We start from the raw sequence: 24625 nt of genomic DNA on the forward strand, positions 1-24625 counted from the left end.
CTGAGGGCCAATGCAACAGCAACTAGAGCATGGGCCTTGGAGCAGGTGCCGGAGGAGACACAGCACAGCGCCAGCTTCTGAGCTCACTTCGAGGGCATCTGTCCAGTTCTGCTACGCAAAGAACAGGTGCTTGATGTGAGCACATGCTGCAGGATGGCAAGGGACACAGAAGCCAGGGTGGTTGGTGGCAGGGAACAGGAACCAGTAGCCGAGCTTTGGGTGGGGTCCTCAAGTACTGGGTCTCCTGTCCTGTTTTACAGGGTGTCACTGTGGGTGAACAGCAGCCCAGCCAAGGTCTGCTGGAGGCCCGAGACCATATCTCATTCCTATGTCCCAGCACCTCGCAGGCACCAGGCATCCTTCTGGTGAATGAATGAAGGAATGAATGAATAGGTGGGACCAGGCTCACGGAACCAACACTCCTGCATTCCCCTGGGCCTGTGTCGCAATAAGTCAAGCCAGAACCCCTGTGTTTCTCTGGCTTCTGTTCCTAGGAGGGTCACCAGTGCCCAGGACCCACAGCTGCTGTCCCAGCAGCACAGAGGTCACTTGCTGGATACAGGGAGCACCTTCCAGTCCAGCAATGCGCTGCCCCCCATCTCCAGCCCGGTAGATGACATTTCTGCCTCCGATGGCACCAAGTGAGGCACTCTCACCCTGCCACAGTTGGTGAGGTTGGGCCAGAGCTCCAATGCATTTGGCATTTGCTTTGAGACAGAGGCACCAAGGCCAGGTACATGCAATTTCTCTCTTAAAGGACATGGACTTCAAAGTGGTGAGACTCTGAGGGTAGGGAGTTTAGCACACAATCAATCATTCCTGAGTCCCGGCTGGGTGCCAACCCCTGAGGGTCTGGCCAGCGGTGAAAATGGCTGCACAGACATGTCCCTGCTCTAACTGAGCTCACAGTCACCGATCACACTCATCGTGATCACACTGTCTTGTGCAGAGATGAATAATTACAGCCCCAGATCAAAGCCACGATGTACCAAACACGCAGAATATAAGAATCAGTTCTGCACTGGGAGGAGGAATCAATCAGGGACCAAAGATCTCACAGGAAGGTGAGAGAGCTCATGAACAAGAGGGAGGATGATGGAGAAGAAGACTCCAGAGACAGAGACAGGTTGTGCAAAGGCCCGGCCCTGGGACATGGTATCCTCCAGGACCAGGAAGGAGAGAGAGCAGCAGGAAGACAGAAAGGCAAAAGGAGCAGCATTCAGGTCAGGCTGGAGAAGGGGCTGGGTCCGGAGTCTTCCAGCCTTGTGGGATTCTGGTCATCAGCCTCCACGTGGCACAGAAAGGCCTTTGCAATACACAGTGATGCAATATAGTGGATAAATGAATTGGAGAATCAATGAATGAATGCACCTCTTGCCATCCTCTCCCTCACACCAGTGACCTGGCCCATCCCCTTCCTGCATGGCAACAGGAGGCCTGCATGCTTCTGTATTTATTTTCCTGTGGCTGCGGCGCCGCCCCGTGCGCGAGCGACGCTCGTGGAAATGCCTGTAATCACCAGCACACTTTAGGCATTACTTCCGCACCATTTAGGGCTTTCCGCCCCAGTAGCTGCTGCTGCCTCGCCTCCGTCTCCATCTTTTGGGCCGTGTTAGGTGGAATTCTTTCTTTTTTCTTTTTTTTTTTTAAGGGTTAGTAGCCCCTGAAAGTGTACAGGAGCCAATGGTTTGGGAAGGTGACCAGGAAGACAATGCTTTGCAGGAATTTATTCTCCTTCTTCCACTGTCCTGGCCCTGAGCCAGCCCTGGCCATGGAAGGAGAAAAAATCCATTCTAGTTGCTAAGAAGCCTTTCAAGATTTTTGTGTTCGCACGCAGGCCTGAGATCAGGCTGCTGATATGAACCGCAGCTATGCAGGAGGCTGAAGGGGCTGGAACACAAGAAAGGTCAGGACGAGTCCTTCCCCTAACCAAACACCCCCGCCCGCTGGCTTCCCCAGACTCAGTGCTGTCTCTCCTGGTGGCAGCAGCTTTACAATAAACCCCAAACCTGAGTGGATTTTCGGGGGATAAAATACATGTGAACTTGTTTGGGGGCAGAACACAGAGAATAAGATCTGGGACTAGCTATGTGACCTTGGGCAAGTCACCTACCCTCTCTGGGCCCATTTCCCCAGCTACACCATGAGGACAAGCCTTTCTTTCCACTGTGGAGAGCTATTCCGAATGCCGCAGGAGATAATATCAGAGAAAGGGCGCTGCTTCATGTGACCCCTTCCCTTCCTCTCTGCCCAAGTTTCCGCCACTCCATTCAGTCCTCAGCTAAACAGATGCGTTTTCCCCACCCAGCCTCTGACCCAGCACCCCAGGCACCTGAAAGGAGAGGTGTCCAGAGGGGACAGCCATGGGGGACAGTCCCTCCAGTGCACACGCTGTGAGGCTGTCCATCCCACATCTCCTGCTCCGTGGGGACCCCGTGTCAGCGCACTGCATTGGATTAGGGACAGTGCGCTTTCCAGGGATGCACAGCAATTATGAGGTGGGGCCCGGCTTCCAGATGGTCTGTGGAGCCCCCGCATGCAGCACCCTAACCTGGTGGGAGGAAGCAGCTGCCAGCTCCAGGAGCTTGTGGGATGCTAAACCTTGAGGATGTGTGTGACAGTGATCACAATCTGTGGGGCGGGAGCCAAGAGAGTGGTACCACTTTAAAAAAGTGGATCTTGCTAAGTTGCCCAGGCTAGGGTCCAATTTGCAATGCTCCTGCTTCAGCCTCTCAGAGTGCTTGGGTTGCAGGCCGCTCTGCCCTGCTTCAAAGTCTGCCTCTTGATCTGGGTGCGGTATACAAATGCTCTCACTTGGCAAGAAATCACAGAGCTGAACACATGATTGTTCACACCTTCACATCTAGCCCAAGGGATATGCTTACTCTAAAAAGAAAAAAGCCTAAAAAAAAAAGAAAGAAAGAAAGAAAAGAAAAGAAAAATCACAGAAGCCTGGGACAAAAACTAGAGAAAATCCTCTAGTAACTCAGCCATTCCAACTGCATGAAGTTTTAAGCTTCATACCTTTCTGTCCTTCCTGTCTTTGATCCCCACTGTGTCTGTGCTTTTCTTGTTGCTACGATGAAATACCTGAGGCTGAGTGAGATACAAGGAAAAGGTTTGTTTCAGTTCTGGTCCAGGGTCAAAAGCCTGCATCTGGTGAGGGCAGAGTCCCTGGGATGTGCAGAGACACGCAGGGCCTCTCATGGTGAGAGACAGACACCAGTCACATGTATGTCCTGTCTCCCACTTTCTTCCATGAAGCCTAGGATTCGGGCAGGGGCTCCACCCTGACAAACTCCTCTAATCCTGACCCCCTTCCAAAGACTCCTCTTCTAAATGCCACAATCTGATTAAGATTTCTCCCTCCCAATACCTCAACCCAGGGGTTACATTTTAACATGAACAGTTGGGGGAGCATTGTAACCATGCCCAACCCCTAGATTCCCCAGGATGGGCAGACGCAGGACCCGCAGCCACCTAGCTGTCAGAGTTCACTCTGCTGACTCACTCAGCTGTCCCAGCCAGGTGGGCATGGACAGGTGGGCCACCGACTGGACAGAGCCAGCCGGTCCTGGGAAGGAAAGGCCAGGCCATGGTCGGGAGGCAGAGGGTCCCCCGGGGTTGGAAGCTAGCGTGAGTGGGCACGAGGAGCAGCCCGAAGGGTGGGGACTTCGGGTCTCCTGGAGGGAAGTGCTGGGGCTAGGCTCTCACTGGCCCCTTCTGAGAAGGTGATGTGGGCAAGTTCTGCACCTTGCTCATCCATACAATGGGTGGAGGAGAGGACCGGCCTCCCGCCCCCACCCGCCAGCCCACACGTCCAGCTCGGCTCAATGATGGAAGAAGTTGGCACAACAGGCCTGGCTGCTGGCGTCTTAGGGACAGGCACAGCACCAAGCCCAGGCTGCAGGAACGTGAGCACTGCAGTGGGGACAGAGGACAGGAAGGGCAGGCATGCCCACAGCTCGCAGCTCATGTAAATGGATGGATCCCTGAAAGTAAGGTCTGTGTGGGCAGCCTGGGAGGTATGGCAGAGCTCAGCAGGGAGTCACAGGCAGAGGAAGGGACTTCCATGCCAGCCCCCTCCCTCTGGGGCAGGACCGGGAGAGGGGGCCAGCCTGAGCCCGCACCCTCCTGGACAAGGACGTGACCGGGTGTCCGGCCCTCCGTGGCTGGCTGTCCCTGTGCCTGAGAGGTGGGCTGACCACTTGACGATGCAGACAGTGAGCGGGGACGATTGTATTGTACCCAGTGATTATAGCCCGGGCGCAATCTCCCGGCGGCGGCATTATCTCATCTGGAGAGAAGAGCGGGTTTAATAGACGGACAGGCAGTTTCCACTTAAGGTTATTATGAAGAGAGAGAGCCCAGCCCCTCACGGCTTCTAGCCAGCTCCACAAAGTTGCAAAGTAATTAAAGGCTGCTAAGGAATCAGAGAAATTACAATAATCCTATCCACCAAAAGCGCTCTCCTGTTTTCCCCTTTCTAGTCAGAAACAAGGTGGGTCGGGCAGCCCACAAACACTTTATCTCAGCCCCCTGTGCATGTGCTGCAGTGTCTTGGGGCTGCCAGGCCTGTCCCCAAGCTGTTGTGACAATCCTTAAACTTGTAAGGATAAGTGGAAGGGCTGAGACAAAGTCCCTCGTGGTACTTGTGCCTTGCATCCAGGAGGTGGCCGGGACTGGGGGCTGAAGGAACCTGGCAGGACGGCTCCGGACACTCAGGGCCCCTGGGGACACAGTGTGTGCCTCTGGCGCAGGGTTGGGCTGTTTCATAGGTTCCAGAAAATGTGTCCCTGAGAATCTTTCCCAGCCACCTCTAACTGGCTGGGTGACCTCGGAGAAACCTGCACCCTCTCTGGTTGTGTGGACACCTACAGAGTGTGTGGATAGGGTAAGGGACCATGTAGTCCCTCTGTGCTGGTTTCAAGGAGTCTGTGGGGGACACTCAACCTGTCACTACTTAACAACAGCTCTGTCCCCATTTTTTCCTTGTTGTATCTCTATGTCATATTTCCTAGCTCCCCCTGAACTGTCAGCTTCTGGCCACTGACCCCTGATATCAGCCCCTCAGTCCCTGGTGATGCAGGTTTCCGGCCAGCTCCTGCACATCCTGGCAACCTTCCCGAGGCTCCTGGGGGACTTCATAGTGAGTGTCACAGCCACCATCTACCAAGTGCTACCTTCATGCCTACAAAGTTGTACACACGTCTCCATGGAACGTCACAACTCCATGCTCCGTACTTCACAGATGGGGTGCGGAGGCTCAGAGGCTCCCAGTCCTCACAGGCTATGTGTGTGGCCCTGTCCCAGGGCACAGTGGGATCCAGGCCCTGTGTCACCGGCAGGGATGGGTCCTCATGGAGCAGAGTGAGGTCAGAGCTGCTCCTGGCTGCAGAGGGGGCCTCCCTAGACCTCTCTGTATCCCAAGCCCACCCCACCTAGAATTCCCACTGCCTGCAGGAAAAGGGGTCCAGGCAGAGGCCCACATCCTTCTCCAGACAAGGAGCAGAAAGGTGGCCAACGGCCTCCAGGAACTCGCGGCCACAAGCCCAACCATGGAGCCAGAGTCAGGACAGCAGTGACTGGCAACTTCTGATTCGAGGCTCTTTGATGGACCGAGGAACAACAGAAGACGTCTCAGCTTGAGCCAAGAATCCCTAACACCTGCAAGCTGGGCTCCATGAAAGCAAATAGTAATTTTCATGGCATGAGGTTCCCTCCGCTCCTGCTTCTGCGCTGCCCTCTTTCCGTAGGTGCCCAAAGCCCCACCCCACAGGCTGGAAGGAGTTATGTCAGCAATCATGGGAGTCACAGGTCCTAGACTTCTCTCCACTGGATGGCGGAGGGAGCAAGGGACCTCGAGTGTGTGGAGAAGGCAGGCTGAGCTCCCTGGGGCCCAGTTAAGTGGGGATCAAGATTTATTCTCTCCTGGCACCTAGGAAGCAGGAGGGGGTAGCAGGAGGGTGTGAATGTTCCCTGCAGGTGAGGGGACCAGGATGGCAGTAAGCCTGGGTTGGGGCAGGGTCACCTAACTTGACACAAACAGTGCTTGTGTGCACACTGGGACTGCCATGCAGATGGGGCACATGCCAGTCTGGCAGGCGGGTGAGGGGCTTGAAGAAGTAGGGACTTGTTTGGTCTCAGGTTCTCTCCTCTATAAAATGCAAAGACTAATTCTCTCCCAACTGACAGAAGTGTCATGGGGACAAATGAAAGATAATGAAACCTCTAGGAGGGACAGAAGATGAGTTATTTAAATGAGTGCGGCCCCTCAGCACAGTGCCGAAGCAGGCAGCCTGGCGCCCGTGGGCATGTGTGTGAGTGTCTCCCTGCAAGCTCGCCGCTCACCACCCAGGATGCTGGAGGCTGTGGCACCTGCCTGCTGTGACAGAGGAGAGTCCCTGGTATTTGTCACTGTGTCAATGCTGAGGGAAGACAGGAGAAGGGACAGAGCCTCAGGGTGCTCACAGAGGGACAGAGAGACATCATCCCAAACTGGAGAGACCAACCCACCCTGCTCTGGCCAGCAGGAGGCTGAGCCTGGGATGATTTATTGGTCTCTTCTTCCCAGATCAATAGGCCGGTGGTTATGGATGCAGAGGGCCACAGGTATTGTGGCCCCAAGGTATAATTTAATATGGGTTGTCAAGGGGCTGCTTTCCCTGGCATGGGGGGCAGTGACATCTCGTGAGTGGAGCTGACACCATGGGGAGCCCCCCGCACCTCTCATTGCAACCTGAGGATGCAGTTTATAAATCATGCAGCACGCGACAGGCGACGCCCCTGGGGTGGTTGGCGATGCTGCAGCCCTGGAGGAGCTAGTAAGTCAGCCTGTTTGGCCAAGTTCATCTCCACATGCTCCAGGCCTTGCCCGGCCACCACTCCAGGGCTTCCCACATGCCACAGATGGGACCATGGCTGAGGTCCAGGACCTGCCAGGCACCAGAGGGCACTGGCTCAGAGCAACGAGCTCTCAGGTCTCAGGTGTCACGGGTAGAGCACCTGTGTGCACCATGCCGCCCTGCACCCTGACCCAGATGGTGCCCCTGACATCTCTACAAACTCATGCCAGGGAAACACGCTGGCCAGGGCACAGGCTTCTGTACAAACGCTCCTTTCATCCTCACAGTCACCCAGCAAGCAGAGGGAGCAGCACTGACGCCATCCTTAGTGAAGACCCTTCGTTTACACTCTTAAGGACTGTGCACGCATTGGGGGCTGGTGATGAGGACGCCATGTCCTTGCTCCCTCCAGCACAGACAGGTGTACAGTGATGATACCTGCAGCACGACCGCTGGCCAGGCCCTTGCCCATCCTGGCCCTGAGCTGAGCACCTCACATGCCTGATCTCAGCGACTGGCACCTAGTGCCAGCAAGTACAAAGCAAGCATGGTTATTTTGCAGGCGGAAGTGAAACTAGTGTCCAAGAGCCAGGAAATTGGGCCCGGGTCCTCATTCTGGGCCCATCGCGGTACCTACTGAGGATGCGTCACTGACCTCACCTCAAGAGCAGATCCATAGGTGCACCCGGGAACGGTGGACGTGACTGCCTGTGAGTGTGGAGAGGGCTCAGGAGGTCCCAGAGGACAGCAGGACACTGGGCACACAGGAAGCCCTCAGTGACAGCAGCAATTTCTTCCTGCCTTGTCCTAGGAATGAGTTACTGGTTTCGCTGACAAATGACCTCTTTTCCTCCCTGTTGTCCCTCTCCAGCAAAGAAGTCCAGGGCGTAACTCTCATGGGTCCTCATTAAGTGACCCTGAGTTGGGGGCAGCCAGGTGGCCAGAGCCGGGACCCCCCTCGGACTCCCTCTCTCAGGCTCCCATTAAATCCTCCAGCCCCAGCCTTCCCTGCAAGCAGCCTTGTGCACACCTCACAACTGGCCCCCTGAAGCCATCGATGACAAGGATCTGCACAGAACCTGAGCATCACTGAGACCTGGGCAGAGACCCAGGGGCCCACTGCCAGCTGGGCTTTGTTTCCATGAGGCAACTGTGGGGACCTGCAAGGAACATATACCCACAAAGACCCTGTCCTTCCTCAGCAGTGACTGATCAGGGGTTAGAATTCATCCCTGTCTTTTGAGAAATTCTAATACAGGAAAAGAGAACAAAGGATCCCAGAAACTAAATGACATTCCGAGACAACATGGACTCCTCTAACAAACTCCTACTCACCCTATAAGGGCCCAAACAAATAATCCCCACATGTAGACCAAGTGCTTCTACCATGTTGTATACATACAAAGTTACTGTGACATTAGGTATCGTTGGAAATCCACTTGTTTTTCTCTTTGCAAAATTTACTTCCCCGAGGACAAAGACCTCAGTCTTAGTCACCAGCATTTTACTGAATATACTCTGGGTCATGAAGTGGACTGAGGACCTTTCCTACCTACGTTTTTATGATTCTTGCAGCCATCCTGCAAGACGGATACTCTTGCTTATCCTGCAGATAAGAAAAGTGAGGTCCAGAGAGGTCTAAGTCACCTGCGTAAAGTACACAGCTGGAAGATGGTTGAGTGCCTTTCACTACTCTGCATGTCCAAGTTGGCTCAAAATCCCTGGGCTCTGCTTAGTAGCTGTTCAACAGATATTTGTTGTATTCATTTAAAAAAATTATGCATCAGGGCACATCTGGGCTTTGTTGGACAGGCAGAGGTGGCTTGGGCCGGGCTGTGGTACTAGAGAGAAAAGCACAATGTATGTGAGGGACACACACTGGAAGGTGACCCCAGGAGATGCACAGGGAAAGGTAGGTTGAGGCCAGGTAGACAGAAGCCAAGACTGCCAGCGAGGAGCCTGGACTTCTCAGAACTTCAAGGACACAGTGACCCTGAGACTCCTGGATTCCTTGACCCAGAGGCTACCTGGAGTCGTGTGACTTCTAACCATACACCTGCCTCTCTTCCAAGCATTCTGGCACTAGGGTCACCTCCCCCAGATGCAGTGAGGGGCTGAGGGGTGGCCCTGGAGGGCCGGGATGGGGACAGTGCTGAAGGTCGGTGAGGCAGGCACGCACCCCTGACAGAGGCAGCAGAGCAGCACCGCTGGGCACAGACACAGGCAAACACGTTTGAGCAAATTGGCACGCCATAAAAGTCTATTACAGCAAATCAAACAGCAGTCAGCATGACAGCCATTAGCCTGAAATGAATACACGGGGACTTAATGAGGTCTGTCGAGGCTGGCTTGGTGAATTAAGTTGCCAATTCTAGCAGGATTTCCCTTTTCTTTACGGACTTGAAAGCATCTACGCTGCCTCGTTAGGGCTTCGACAAGTGAATTGCAGGGCCTTTCACCCTGATAAAATGGATAATTACATGGAGGACAGCAGAGCAGGGGAGAAGGGTGGGCGGGAGGGGAACGAAGATCAAACAAACCCAAACACGCACCTGCCTGGCTCCTCCCGAGCAGGGGCTGGGCTGGGCAGGCTGGGAGGCTGGGAGGCTGTGCCTGTGAGGGGAACGAAGAACAAACAAACCCAAACACGCACCTGCCTGGCTCCTCCCGAGCAGGGGCTGGGCTGGGCAGGCTGGGAGGCTGGGAGGCTGTGCCTGCCCTTGAACGGCCTCCCACAGGCTGCTATTCCTGGCTGTGGGCTGGGGTCTCTGTGGGCCAGGGCTCCCGGCAATGTGGATGGGCTGAAAGTTCTCATCCAAGCCGGGCTGCCTTTGGGACCTCTCAGAACCTCTCTAGGGGTGGCCCTGCAGGGTCTCCCAACCCTGGCGGGCCTCAGTGCTGGCCCGGGAGTTTAAAATACAGATTCCTTTGCTGTTCTCCCTAGCTGACTTGGCAGAGTTGCAGGGCCAGAAAGATGTCTCCTGAGACGTTCTGCTGAGGAGTGCGTGGGACTTTCTGATTCGTCACTTTCCAACATGCAGGGCTGGATGGCTTCAGAGGCAAGCACCCCTCTGCTTGCATGCATCCAGGGATGGGGAGCTCAGCACATCCTCAGCAAAGCAGAGTGAGCATGCACAGTGGGGGCTTGTTATCAGAAAGCCCTTCTTTCATAGGTGTGCATTGCTGCCATCGTGCAAACTGCTCTCCAGGCATGTGGACCCAACTGCTATCAGGGCTCATGGATGGGGGGTGGCAGTTAGGAAGGAAAGTTTGGGTGTAGTGGTGAGACCACAAGAGAGCAGCTGAATAGACAGAGCCCCTGCCCCAGTGCCTCCCCAGAAGCCACAGGTCTTGACTCGATCCTCCCTCTCCCACAATACTCGCAGAGGATCCACTGCCAGTTCAGCCAGGCTCTGCTGGAAATCTGCCTCCTCCAGGAAGCCAGCGGAGATCTCCTGGTCTCTGCAGCAGCCCCCACACTCAGGCCCACCAAGGTCCACAGCGCCTGTTCAGCTCTCTTCCCCTATTTCTTGGGCATTCTCACCCTGTTCACATCCAACGGCCTCTGCCACTGAATTCACTTCTCAGGCAGGGGCTGGGGGATCCAGGGTGAACTCCATGCACATGAAGAACCCCAGGCCAGCAGGCCCTCAGCCTGGGCTGGAGCCAGGCATCTCAGGTGGCCACATTAAACTAGGCTGGTGGCCCAGAAGCCTCCATCCAGCTGATACCACAGCCACACTAGCCACGGTGAGCAGCCAGCCACAAGCAGGGCTTTGGGTATCAGGGCTGCAGTGCCTGAAGAGGTCTAACACGAGCAAGTACACCCTGTGGGCTTCCCTCCAAGGACAGTGTGTCCTTGCAGCCAGCTCCCTTGCTGCCTACCCTCACCCATCAGATGGGCAGGAGGCAGAGGCCACTTTATCCTGGCTGCTGTTCCATTTGTTAGATAAGGAGCACTACAGCCCAGAGAGGTCAAGTGACATCTTAAACAGACCCAGCAGTCTGGGAGCAGGGCAGGGGCTCCATCTGGTCTCCTGCGTCCTATCATCCCACACTCCATGGATGCCTGGGCCTCCAGGCACAAGCAGGCACAGAGCCAAGCCCACAGCAGACACTTGACAAATATTTGCTAAATAAATGAATAGCGGAAGGGGCTCACTGCTTGGAGAACCCCTGGGTTCCTGACAAGGCTGGGTGCGACAGGCCCCACCTATGAAGGAGAGAGAGAAAGGACTGGGGAGAAGGGACACAACCCCCATTCCCTTGTCTCTGCTGCTGCCTGCTGCCCCCCTTGAGGGAAGATGCAGGGCAGCCGTGCCTGCCAGGATGGCAGCTGAGCAATGGGTCCAAGGCTCATTAACTCTGAGCCGTGCCCTTGGTTTCCGAGCCCAGGCCCAGAGTGCAGGCTGGCACGTAGAGCCCCTTAATTAAATTAGGGAGACTTCCAAATGAAAGGGAGCCCAGAGCCAAGCTGCAGTCTCCGGGCACACCGGCCAGAGCACAGGGCACTGTGCCCCCCATGCTCAGGGCAGCAGCCTCTGCCCAGCAGGGGAGGGGTACAGGCACCCCGGCACTTCTCCACCCTCACATCTGACCTCCCCACCCTCCATCTGGCACCAGTGTAGGACTCTTGGCTCTCAGCTGAGTTATGGGGGCTGGGACCTGGGGACAGGGGATGAGACATTTTCCTCCCTGAGGGAATCTGAACCTGCCCTGGGATTCAGGAGGCTCAAAGTCATAGCTGTGTGACCCTGGGCGAGTCACTCTCTCATGCCGAGGCTATGGGACATTCTCTCAAGACTCTCTTTGTTCCCTGACCCAATTACTGATAAAGGAGTTACAAACCAGATGCTGAGGTTCCAATCTGCACCTCCAGAGAGTTCCAGCTCCCACTGCTCCTAGTCAACCTTCACCCAGAGCTCTGAGGACAGGCTCACCACATTTAGCATTTTCGTATCGCTAACTGCCAGTGCATAACACAGCCTCAGCCACTGTGGCGAGGGATGGCAAGAAACAAGAACCTCAGTGTCATCGGGAGCCAGCAGCCAGCTTATTAACGAAGCATCTGTAATGCAGTAATTTGTACTTCTCGATTACCAGCACTGGCTTGATTTTCCACACGTGCACTCATGCACACACACTCAGAGCACACAGACCAGGCGTGGGGACTGGGAGGAAGGCACAGGGCCAGGAAAAGCCCCTCTAAGACCTGCTCCCCAAGGCATGCAGGGACCTGATCCTGGTCTGCCTGCCCCCTGCCAAGGCCCACTCCAGGCCACAAATGGAAGCTGCGACACTTCCAACTCTAGGGTCCCCTACTCCAGTTGCAGCTTTGGCCTCCACCGGGGCAGGCCTTCTCTCAGGCCAAGGCCCCTCACACCCACTGCCCAGCCATGCTCCTGACCACGGGTGGGTCCTCTGTTGTCAGAGGTGCCAACTTGTTCAACAACCAGTACAGAGTGGACACTGGGTGGGAGGTGGGCAGGGAGAGAGCTGGAGCTGCCCTCTGCCCGGATGGCTGTCTGCCCACTCCCCCCAAGTGGCCTAGAGCAGCCAGCCTGGTATCCTGGCCAGAGTAGCCCTGGCGGCTCCTACCTCAGGGATTCGCACGCTGTAGGGCTGGTTGTGAAAGGTGGGTGCGTTGTCATTCACGTCCCCGACCTGGATGTTCACCTTCCGTGTGATCACCTGGCAAGAGAGGGCAAGAGTTGGCACTGCCACCTGCCACTGGACTCTCCTCCACTACACCACCTGTGGGACACTGCCAAGACCAGCACATGCTTCCCCGGGAACCCGGGGCCTGGGAGTACACTCACCCCCTGGTGGTCGCTGACAGAGAACTCCACTGTGAACTCGGATTTGGTCTGAAAGAAAGAAAAGAGTAAGGAAGGCAGAGTTAGGAAGGTGTTGAGGCCAGGGCCCGACACTAGGCAAGGCTGCAGGGGCCAGTCCTGCTCAGGAGCTGGTCTGGGAATTTTATCCAAAGGCATCCCCCAAAGTGCCATCACATTTTGAGTAGGGACAGCAGGTACAGCAGAAGAGCCTTCCTTAAGGAGCAGTTCTAGAGGAAAGTCAGGAATCTTGTGTGCCGGTCTTGTCTCTACCTCCAAGGTGCAAGTCTGCCAGGTGCAGTGGTGCACACATGAAATGCCCTCTACTCAGGAGGCTGAGGCAGGAGAACCAAAAGTTTTCTAGGTAACGGAAGGAGACACTGTCTCAAAATAAAAGGGCCTGGGGCCATGGCTCAAGGGCAGTGCACCCAGGAGTTTAATCTCCAGTACCACGGAGAGGGCAAAGGCTGGGTTATATCACATCTTTTCCTTCCTTAGCTAAGGACAACTGTGTCATCATCTGCTTCTCTAGAAAATGCCTTTGGAGGAGGATTTGGTAGGGGTGGAGGGTGGCTCTACATCTACAAGGATGACCCCATAGTCTGTCTCTCTTGCCTATCTGATGTTGTCCCTAGCTTGGAGACCTCCCTGGTGACCCCATGTCCTGACATCAGCTTGGCCCTTGAAGAGGGATGTCAGACAGGGAGGTGCTATTGGAGGATCAGATTGGGCCTTGGAGAAAGGCCCCAAAGATACTGAGACACCCTTCTGCCAGCATCTGCTCCTGCCCCCGGGAAAGGATAGGAGCAGGGGTGTGGGCAGGTCATACCTCTCTGTCCAGCGGCTGCCGGAGCCACACCACGCCAGTGTCCGGCTCCACGGCAAAGAAGCGGGAGGCCTCCTCCCCGGACACGCCAAACACCAGGGGGTCATTATCCATGTCCCGGGCCAGCAGCTGGGTCACAGAGGAACCTGGAGCAGCCAAGGCAGAGAGCAGAGGGCAAACGGTAGAGGTCAGGCTCATTCCTTACCACCTCGCTTGAGCGGCTGAGCCCCCAGTGGGAAGCAGCCACTCACAAACCGTAGCAGCTCACGGATCATCACAGGACCCTGTGTGTCTCTGACAGGCTCCCCCTGCCGTCCTCGCCCACTTGTCACAGGGCCACAGTGCCTACCCGGCTACAGCATCACTCTCCGAGTCCCGGGTCTGTGCTGCCACTCTGACTTCCGCCTGACCCGTTTTTGTCTGACTTTAATTTGGAAACTCCTTTTTCTGAGTGGCTCAGATGAGGGTGGGTCCCCAAAGTTTCCATTCCTATGCTCCAAGACAGGCGCAGAAGTTGGCCCTAGCCAATCAGAGCAGTCCATCTCCTTGGTCACAAAGGTTGGTCCAAGGATGTACAAGTGACTCAAATAAGCCATCTTCTCCTAGGGCCCACATCTTCCCTGGGCAGCCTTCTGAGAGAGTAGCCCACTGCCTTGTTCATCCACAACTGAGGCATTTCCCAGCTCTTGTGTGCAAACCTGGAAGTACCAGGCAAACTGGGACAGACAGTCACCTTGGCTTTAGGAGGCCCTCAGATTCCCGGGAACTATACCCAAAACGGCATGCGTGTGCAGTGTGTCTTCTTCTGAAGCAGTCTGCACCTTCCTGGTTATGGGGTGGGGCGGCTGGAGCAGACCATGGCGTGAAGCACCCCCATCTTTCCAAGGTTCAGTTTAACCTATAACATGGGGCAGACACCTTCTCCTGCTCCAAAACTGATACCTGTGTTCACTGAAGATCAAATGAGGGAAGGAACCTTATCTGGAAAAGAATGGCTAATGAGTTTTTGTAAGTGAACTTTTAAGAGGTCAATTCCAACAGGACAGTGATAGCTAAGGTTTTTGGGCCCTGATCAGGAGCCGGGCCCTGTGCTCAGTAATTCCCATACATGGTGCCATCGAATTCAGTTCTCACTGCAATCTCCCTGCTTATCCGATAAGGCCGAGAAGAGTGATTGTGTAATTTCCTAAGGCCTCCAAGCTAGCAGAGGGCACAGCTGGAATCCACAGCCCAGGCATTCAGGGACCAGAGCCCGTATCTGTCTCCACACCTTGCACATCTCTACACCCGACATAAATCTGTAGACATGACCCCAGCAGACCCCATCTGGAAGCCCCAAGTGGAAACAGAAGACTCTGGGTATCCACGGGACTCTTGGGAGATACCAGACCCACGGTCCATTCACACAGATTCACTCATTAAGTCCTTCCAGCAACTCTGGTGCCTATTATTCTACCCATTTCACAGATTAGGGCATTGAGGCTGGGGGAGGCAAAGCAGCCTCTCCAAGGTCAGACAGCAGAACGGCAGTAGGTGATGGGACCAGGCAAAATATGGGAGGATGGGAGGAACTGTAAAATCACAGACCAGAGCTACAGTAGCTGCAGAGTCTAACCTTCCCACTTAGAGAGGAAGAAGCTGAGGGTATTTAGCAAACTGCCTGAAGTCACACAGTGAGCTTGTCAGCACTTGAACCCATCTCCAAACTCCCACACTCTCAGCTCAACACTTTTTTTTTTCCTTCTAGATGGGAAAGAGGGGGTATGTGAGAGCCACAGACAAACTGAGCAAAAACTCTTTCCATATCTGCATTGCTCAGTGACAAGGAACATAGTGAGAGCAGACTATGCAATTTATTTAAAAAGATATAACCTAAAACTGTAAAAGAATTCCATCCCCCAATCCCAGACATCCAGGAATACACAGGCTTCTCCCTTGTCAACATTTAGGATATACTGAATGACTTCCCAATGCCTCAGGTCGATTCTACACCAGGAACCAAGGCCCATGAGGCCTTCATCCGTGGTACAATGTCCACAGCAGCCTGCAGCCCCCGGAATTCACCTGCAGACCCAAGGAAAGCCAAGCCCAGGGCGGGATAGGAGGCCCAGCTGCAGCTGGGATTCTGGGAAGGCCACACTGACTCTCCAGCCAAGGTCGGTGATTCCCGAATGGCTCAGGCCCGACACTCAGGTCCTCCTTAGAAGGGGAGCACTGGGCAGGACAGGGATGGGGCCATCAGCTGCTGTCACCCAACCTGTAATTTCCTGGACTTTTATCCATTTTCCCCTCAATTATGTGCTGCTCAAAATGGTCCTTTTCAGCTTCCTCACAGGCTCTTGCCTGTTCACGCCTTCTTTGTGTCTCAGGTAATTGCCGGTGACCTTTTCTAAGTGTACTAATTAAAGGTGCCGATTTAATATTATATTTAAGACAAGACGCCCCACAATTTTCCAGCTGGGCACATACACCCCTGCCCAGCAAGGCTCTGGATTCTGCGGGAGCTGAGCTGTCCCGGTTTCTGCAAGCAGTGCTGCTTTCTCCATCAGCTGAAGTTCCCAGCATTGACTGAGGCCCATCCATGGGGCTCAGCGCCAGCCCAGGGCTCCTAAAAACAGGCACATGTGCTGGCGGTGGCAGCAACCTTGGCAGGGTAGCCCTGGGGTGCACATGCTACATGTGAGGTTTGTCTGAGAAACAGAGCGCCTGCCTTCTGTCTCAGGCCCACACAATGCCAGGAACACTTAGAAAAACTGTGGCAAAATGCACATCACATGAAATTCACCATTTTAACTATTCTGTGTCTCAATCAGTGCCTGTTAGCACATTTGCAATAGTGTCTAACCATTAGTACCAACGAGTTCCACAACATCTGCATCACCCTAAAGGAGACCCCCATACTTATTACCAATCACCTCTCATTCCTCCCTCCCCTAATCCAATTTCTGTCTCTATGGATTTGCCTATTCTGGACATTTCCTGTAAATTTGACCATTTGTGTCTGGTTTCCTTTACTTAGCATTTATTTTCAAGGTTCATCCATTTCATCACAGGTATTAAACATCATTCCCTTTTTTCCCCATGGTACTGGGGAGTAAACCTGTGGCCTCACACCTGCTAGGCAAGCGCTCTACCACTGAGCGGCAGCCTGGCCCCATTCTCCCTTTTAACAGCTGAGTAATACTCTATTGTGTGTCTATCCTGTTTATCCATCCTTTGGTCCATGAACTTTTAGGCTGTTCCCACCTTTGGCTATTATGGATGATGTCACTATGCACACCTGCGAGGAGCAGAATTGCAAGGTCAAACAGTAATTCTGTGTTGAACTTAGAGAGGAGTCTCACTGGCTACAATCCCACCAGCAGTTGGGGAGGCCTGGAGCTCTTTTAAGTGGTAAGAAGAGACCCATTGACTTTACAGCACTGGGGCACTCTTGACAGTGGCGTGATGGGGGCAGGCAGGTGTCCACAGCAGATCCTGCCTACTAACCCTCAGCACCTACCATTTCCATGCCCACCAGCCTGTGTGCCAACTGTCAGCCTCTTTTCTTTGCTCAAGGGGTTCTGGACATCATACACAAGGGACAGGCCTGAAGGTCAATTTCTCCCTTTTAACAGCTGAGTAATACTCTATTGTGTGTCTATCCTGTTTATCCATCCTTTGGTCCATGAACTTTTAGGCTGTTCCCACCTTTGGCTATTATGGATGATGTCACTATGCACACCTGCGAGGAGCAGAATTGCAAGGTCAAACAGTAATTCTGTGTTGAACTTAGAGAGGAGTCTCACTGGCTACAATCCCACCAGCAGTTGGGGAGGCCTGGAGCTCTTTTAAGTGGTAAGAAGAGACCCACTGACTTTACAGCACTGGGGCACTCTTGACAGTGGCGTGATGGGGGCAGGCAGGTGTCCACAGCTGATCCTGCCTACTAACCCTCAGCACCTACCATTTCCATGCCCACCAGCCTGTGTGCCAACTGTCAGCATCTTTTCTTTGCTCAAGGGGTTCTGGACATCATACACAAGGGACAGGCCTGAAGGTCAGGGAGCTAATGCCCCTGGTGGTAATGCTCAGCGAGTGGCTACTGAACAAGGGTGGGTAAAGATGACCAGTTGGGAGTAGAAGCCTCAGTTCCCTTACCTTTTAAGGGAACAACTCAGAGGTGTATGTTCCACTATGACTCACGCATCCTCCCAGTGGGGTTAGCCTCCAGTTGTCCACAGAGATGACTTGGTTGATGCTATGATTTGAATGTTATCCCCAAAAGTTCTTGTGTTGGAAACTTAGTCTCCAGCTTGAGATGGTTGATGGCACTTGGAGGCAGGGACTTTGGGAGGGAATCAGGATCGATGAGGCCATGAGGGAGGGATGCTCATGATGGCACCAGCAGCTTAGAGGAAGAAAGACCTGAGCTGGCAGCTGGTGCCATGTCACCATGTTATGATGTTATGATGCGGCATGAAGGTCCCTGCCAGATGCTGGTGCCTCCAAAAGTGTAAGCTAAATAGAGTTCAGTTCTTTACTAGTCTGTGGCATCCTGCTCCGGCAACAGAAAACAGGCAAAGACCACTGGTGACACATCATCATGACTTCCTCCCTTTCCCTGTCTTGCATTGTCCATCCCCTCTCTGTTTCCTAGGGTCTCCTCCAAGCAGACTGCCTGCCCCTCAGTCCTCATCACAAAGCCTGCTTCTAGGGAAACCAAAGCCAAATAAGACTAAGACAGTGCACTGGAATCACCCAGAGAGGGCTAGGAGGGAGCTGAGAGTGGAACCTTCTAGACAGCAGCCCCCACTATCCCCGCAGAGTCTGATGCACAGCCAGGTGCGGAAGTCCTGGTGCTAGTTTAGAGCACAGGGATAGTCAAATATTTAACAATGGGCACAGTACAGGCATCAACCAACCAGAGAGGATGCTGGCCATAAACAAATGGACAGGTGAATACAGCCTGTAAGTCAGGCTGGTTTACGACTCACATTTTAGATGCAGAGAAAAGCTCCTCCAGTCCCAAGATGATTTACGAACTCAAGTCTTAGGGCTCCTGGCTCAATCAAGGCAGCTGGAGAATTCTCTGTATTTGGTGTCCCTGCCTCCATCATGGGGAAGGGTCACCACCAGGCTACCCCTTGTGCCAATCTACCCAGGCTGGGACATAGCCTAACCTCATGGGTGGGAAGCAGACTAGTGAGTTTAAATCACTGGGCACTCATGTTCGAAGCAATAGCCCAGGGGGTTAAACAGCTCATGTGTCCAACTGTGGATGGACGGATGGATGGATAAGCAAAGTGTAGCATATGCATCCAATGGAATATTACTTAGTTCTAAAAAGGAAGGAATTTCTGGTACCGGCTGCAACATAGGTGAACCCTGGGGACAACTATGCTAAGTGAAATAAGCCAGTCACAGAAAGACAAATACTGTATCTTCTCCCTTTTACGAGGTGCCTAGAGCAGTCAAATTTATAGAGACAAAGGAGAATGGTGGTTGAGGAGCCAGGGAAGGGTGGAGTGGAGATTTATTGTTTAATGTGTACCAAGTTTCTGTTTTCAAGATAAAGAGAGTTCTGGAGATTGGTTACATAACAGCGTGAATGTACTTAATGCTACTAAACAGTACACTTAAAATTAATTAAGACAATAAATTTTGTGTATTTCCACAGTTTAAAAAATTTTTAAAAATAAAACAAAGCAGGTTGTACCTGAGGCCCTAGCAATTCAGCCCAAGACAATTCGTCCCACTGCGTGAGTTTCCTGGGCTCATTTCCCCTGGACCCAAGGGCTTTCTGCTCCTGAACAGGCCAGCTTTGTGCCTCTGTAAGGAGTGTCCTGATGCTAGGTCACTATACCCAGCGTCCTCCATACTCATCTCTCAGGCCAACCCTTATCATCTTTGAGAGGACTTCCTGAAACACAAGGTCAGCACCACAGAGTCTAATAAGAATTCTGGTCACTCTGTGTCCCCACACCCCAAGATATTGTCTTCACCGCCCTTCCTCTCTGAACCCACCCATTTATTCACTTGACTTGCCAGCCTCCTACCCCAACCTCCTTCCTGCCACACGAGCACAGGCTCCATGGGACTGACAGTCTGGCCTGTCATGTTCCTGGTGGTGTCCCTAAGCTTAACAGAGCTGCTAGCATCCCAGAGGTACTTGATGAATAAAAGAACGCATCTGGCACCTGCTAGAGGTTTTCAAAAGGACAGCCCCCAAAAGCTGTGTAGATCCTAAGCCACAGCAACAGGACCAAGTGTAGCAAGTGAATCACTAACTCTGTGCTAATGGACAGAAGACAGCACACTAATCAAACCCAGCAAAACCCAAACCAACCTTGGACACAGATGAAATCAGAGTCAGGCACTGGCTGAGGGTCCAGGCTCTGAACAATTGGCCCCGTATTCTCTCCTAGGGCTGTGTTCTTTCTCATCAGCTGAGCATCCTAACTGTGGGTACAAGATCTCTGTCCTAGGACAGTGTGTCCTGTCCTGGAGGTTAGGGGATGGTGAAGGTGGGGACCACTCAGCAGACTGCAGAGGTCTCTGGGAGGTACAGGACCAGGGACACATCCTCTACATGGCCTCAGCCTCTCAGCAGCAAGCCACATCAGTCTTCCTGGTGAGGGGCAGACAATCATGGCTTCCCCCGAGGCCCTGCTGAGCCATGCTGATGGCTGAGATGACTGTTATTACTATTATTGTTGTTATCTGCACTGAGGGGTGAGGGCCAGGATTGGTGGGCCAGGCCGCTCCTGGAGAGCCGCTAGACAAGGGGGCGGCCAGAAAGTCAGGCAGGACGGGTGGGCTGAGAGGCCTTTTATCTTTTCTGAATTGGAGAAGGATAAAAATCTACGTGTGTTCTAAAACAGAGAGGGCTGTAGAATGAACAAGGAGGGAGAAAGGCTTCCACCTGGCAGCTGCATCTTCTTAAAGCACAGACACCTGCACAGCACTGAAACCGTGGTGTTCGGTGCTCCTCCTAAGGTGAGCACACCCCTCAGCCCAGGCTGCTATCACCCCCTGCACATCATGGCCTTGCACATTCCCGTACCCATGCCGCCACTGCTCCTTCAGCTAGGAATCCCTTCCTCCTTCCCTGCCCACCAAGTCCCAGCCAAACTCAGTGCTTGCCCCATGTGCCTCTGCCAGGAGGCTCTCTCCTCTCCTCCACCCCTGTGTATATGTCAGAGCCATCAGACCTGGAAGGCAGAAGCTGCAGTTCTGGGATATGCTTGGCAACCTCCCTTCTCTTCTCCACCCCTCCATCAGGGATTACTGCTCCCTGAGTTAGGCAGTCCTTTCGCTTGCCCATATAGACAAGACATTACTAATCAATCACAGCACCCTTTTCTGTGGAATTTATAGTCAACTTCAGAACCCTTCCCAACCCTGGGTTCCATGCAGCTGCTATCATCAATCCTAAAGGCACGTAAAAGCAAACCTCTTGCAATCTGAACTAAAAGAACTTTTACCAGCTGTGATCTACTGTCCCTCTCATCCAGGGGCCAAGGATCTAGTGCTCTGTCCCTTCAGGCAGTTAGGAGGGATGGAATCAGGCTGGAGTCTACACCCAGTTCAGAAGCAGGGATCAGTTATGGCTGAAAAGAGGATGAAACAGACCAAGACCCTCCTCACCTTGCAGAAGAAGGAGCCCAGCTCTCCTGAGAGAGCTACCTGGAAGGAACTAAACCGAGGAGATATAGATGGCGATCACCAACCCCAATTCCAAGGCTGTAGGTGATGCCCAGGATTTCTGAGACTCTCAGTTTCCCAATGCTATCAGGCTCTGCAAACCCACCGGTGGGAAAGAAACCTACCCTCCTCCTGGCCTGCCCTTGGTCTCTGCCACAGAGGGGCTCCTGCCCTCCCTCCCCCGGGGCGGCCCAAGCAGGGTGGCCTTGGAGCCTGTGGTCTCATTTGTCTCTCCTCTGGGATCAGACAGGCAAGTTAAGTGCCTGGATTCCTGGGGCTCATCTCCTTTGTCTAGTCCCCTCTCTGCTCTCCTGCTTCCCTTCAGCTCCTTCCCGCTAATCCCCCCAGGTTCCGAAAGTGGTCTGACCTCAGAGGAGATTTTCTTTTGCGGGGGGCAGGAGCTGGCACAGCAGTGAGGTCTGATGTCGGCCCCTCTCCCCTGGCAGCCAGGTGGCCTCCCCGCCCACCGTCACTGACAGACACCCCTGCTCTCCACAGAACACCCTGCCCCAGGTAAAGGGAAGTGTCCCTGTCCCCCAAACCTCAGGCATCTGCACCCAAACCCTGCCCACCCACTCAGCAAATATATACACGGTTTGCGGGAAGGGTGCCACCATTCACTTCTCTCCGTGCAGGCACTGTCCCGAGGGTGCCATCCTGTCACATGTCATTTATTTCTCATGGCCTTGCACTGAAGGGTCAAGAAATTGAGGCTCAGAGATGTAAAGTGACCTACCTGAGGTCACAGAGCTGAGTCTGTCCTGATCCATCCCTCTCACGACTCTCCTCACAGAGCCTTTTAGGCAAACCTGAAAACCAGCAGCAGAACACAGTTGTCTTCTCACCATGTCCAAGGGGCTGATCCCAAGGGGAGCCTCCAGCTGGCTCTAGACTCTGGCCTGTAGGTGAACATCCCTGAGAGAGGCAGGTCTCCCTGCGCTACCCTGGCTTCCCACAGTGTACTTGTCACTTACCCTGGAGGGTGGCCATCTCTCCCGAGAGGAAGAAATACCCATGCACAGGAAGTGAAATACACACGCACATTTTAAAATTAAAAAGCCCAAGAGGAAAGGTCAGACATGGAACACCAGTGTTGGAGGGACCTGGCCCTGACCCTAAGGACCCCGGAGCTCTTCTGTTGCTGGCCCAGAACAGTAGATAAGAGCCATCACCTACCTGCTGAGGTCTGCAGAGCTCTGCATGCTCCAAGTCCCCACAACCTTTGAGTCACAGAGAGTTTAAGTCACTTGCCCTACATAACATAGCGAGTACATGGCAGAGCTGGGGTTGGTCACTGAATCTATTGTAGTCTTTAATTCATTCCCTCGGCAAACCCAGCAACTCACGTGTCAGGGAGCAGACCCACACTTCCACTGTGACGCACACTTCTTCACACCCACAGGCGTGCAGGGGAGACATTAAAAGAAAGTCTGTTTGCAGAATGGATGCCCAGCAGACTGCTCCTACCCCTCGCTTTTGTCCCAGACTGTGCCCTCAAGACAAGTGTTCCTTGGAGCCCCAGGGCAGGGGATCGAGGGTTTGGGACACAGAGTCAAAGCGTGTGGGAGATTCTCTGGGAGGGAATCAGCTGGTTTGCTCTGGTCCATTCCCACCTGTGACCTGCTGTGTGACCCTGGGTGAATCATTCACCTCTTTGAGTTTCCCCTTCCCCTCTGACACCAAAAGGGGGCTGCAGTCAATGGCCAAAGCACGGTGTCCTTGGGGAAAACCAAAAGCACCCGTGGCAAAGGACTGAGGCTGCCATGACCATGCTGGCCGTGGCAAAGGATTGAGGCTGCCATGACCATGCTGGCCCCTGGGCATGGTCTCGGGTGGGTGGCTCAGTGGCCAGTCAATGGTCATCCAGCGAAACAGCTGGCAGGTGGCAGATCTGACATTCAAATGTTTCCCAGGCTCCCCGTACATTGCTCTTTCTGCTACCCCACCCTGAAGTCACATTGAGTTAGCACAGCATCTGGGCTCTGCAGGCCTCACACACATAAGGCAGGTGCCCAGCACCAGCAGACAGGACACAGGCTTCACAGTGTGGCTAAGACACTTGGGGAATAAGCTTTCACAGAGCCAGCAGCTAAGGTCCATGGACACTGGACACTTTTCTTTGCCCAGAAATACCAGCCTGAGCATGAAATGGCTGTGGTCTGACCTTCCTGAGTCCTTGCCGCAGCTCCCAGGCCCACGGGGGGCCGAAAAGTCCTTTCTCAGGGCCCAGAGAGCTGAGCGGTAGTTACCAGATTGAATAGCAGTGATAATAGTGGGGTGGGTATTTTTCCCCTCTCCTGAAACTTTTCAATTCATTGAACTGTTCAATTAATTTTACAAAAGGAAATGTGGAAAAATGACAGGCAAATTGAACTTGACATTATCATTAAAATAAACAGAGCACTGCAGTCCGGTAAAGGCTAGCAAAGAGATAATCCAAACACTGCCGGGCTCATGCTGGCTCCTTCCTGCTTAGAGTGACCCTCATTCTGCCCTCCTGCCCTGAGCTCCAGGACGAAGGCACAAATCACACTTCCCACAGCTCAAGGGCAAGGCTGTGCCCATGAGATCCATTGTCACGGTGCCCTGGATGAGGCTGAGGGGAGGGCGGCAGCAGCCACCAGGAGTGCAGTGCCCAGTGCAGGTCTATGCTCCACTACCTGGTCACTGCTGCTTCTGGGTCACTCTTCCATCTCCAGGTCTCCTTCCGGTGCAGAGAAGGGTCATTTCAGCCCTAGTTGTGCATGAGCGACAACTACAGCATTTTTGAAATTTCAGATGCCGGGTTGTGGCCCAGACCAAGTACATCAGAATCTCTGGAAAACATCCAGATTTAAAATCAGAAAGACCCACCGAAGGGCTCCACTGTGCTGAGGTGGAGAGCCAAGGTCTGGATGACTTATGGGTCTCTTCTGTCTTTAGGACTAAGCCAAGAAACTGCAATGTACCCATCTGCTGGTACACTGGAGTCACCTGAGTATGATTCACAGGTTTGGAGTCTAACCGGTGAGCTTTCCAATGGACCCTGCCAAGTTCTAAGCCCTCAGGTGCTCCTAGTATGTAGTGAGGATGGAAGCCACTGCCTTAAGTGATGTCTTTACTGGGCCAACAGTGAAGCCAGCTACCCAAAGAGCCATACACCTTCCCATGGGTGGGTCCCCTACTACGATAGAAGGACCCCAGGAACTTTCAACTTAGACCAATCCACAGGTAATATATATATATATATATATATATAATGTTTAAAATTTTCTAAATCCCAATGTAAAGAAGAGAGAGAGAGACAGAGAGAGAGAGAGAGAGAGAGAAAGTTAATTTATGGCTCTGAAGCAATGATATTTGATCTGATTTCATATTAGCATGATCTAGGGAACTTCTAAATTAAGGCGGCCCAGGCCCTATACACCAAGAAACCTAATTAACCTGTCCCATGC

General features: G+C 53.5%; 1 protein-coding gene across 6 annotated transcripts in view; it reads right to left on the reverse strand.

Moving 5' to 3' along the window:
- Cdh23 (cadherin related 23) overlaps positions 1-24625 on the reverse strand; it is a 336018-nt gene that overhangs the window by 257685 nt on the left and 53708 nt on the right. For 5 of the 6 annotated variants that reach the window (XM_010606319.3, XM_010606337.3, XM_010606311.3 and 2 more), the window contains exons 3-5: positions 13509-13651; positions 12665-12712; positions 12444-12536 (exon numbers count right to left, since the gene is read on the reverse strand). In XM_010606319.3, coding sequence (XP_010604621.1) covers positions 12444-12536; positions 12665-12712; positions 13509-13651 — 284 coding nt within the window. Of the gene's footprint in view, positions 1-12443; positions 12537-12664; positions 12713-13508; positions 13652-21927; positions 21967-24625 lie in introns of those variants that run through there. The other variant, XM_010606328.3, reaches the window with a different exon arrangement.

The sequence above is a fragment of the Fukomys damarensis genome, unplaced genomic scaffold (genome assembly GCF_012274545.1).
Source record: "Fukomys damarensis isolate Sample0158 unplaced genomic scaffold, DMR_v1.0_HiC HiC_scaffold_20, whole genome shotgun sequence".
NCBI classification, from domain to species: domain Eukaryota; kingdom Metazoa; phylum Chordata; class Mammalia; order Rodentia; family Bathyergidae; genus Fukomys; species Fukomys damarensis.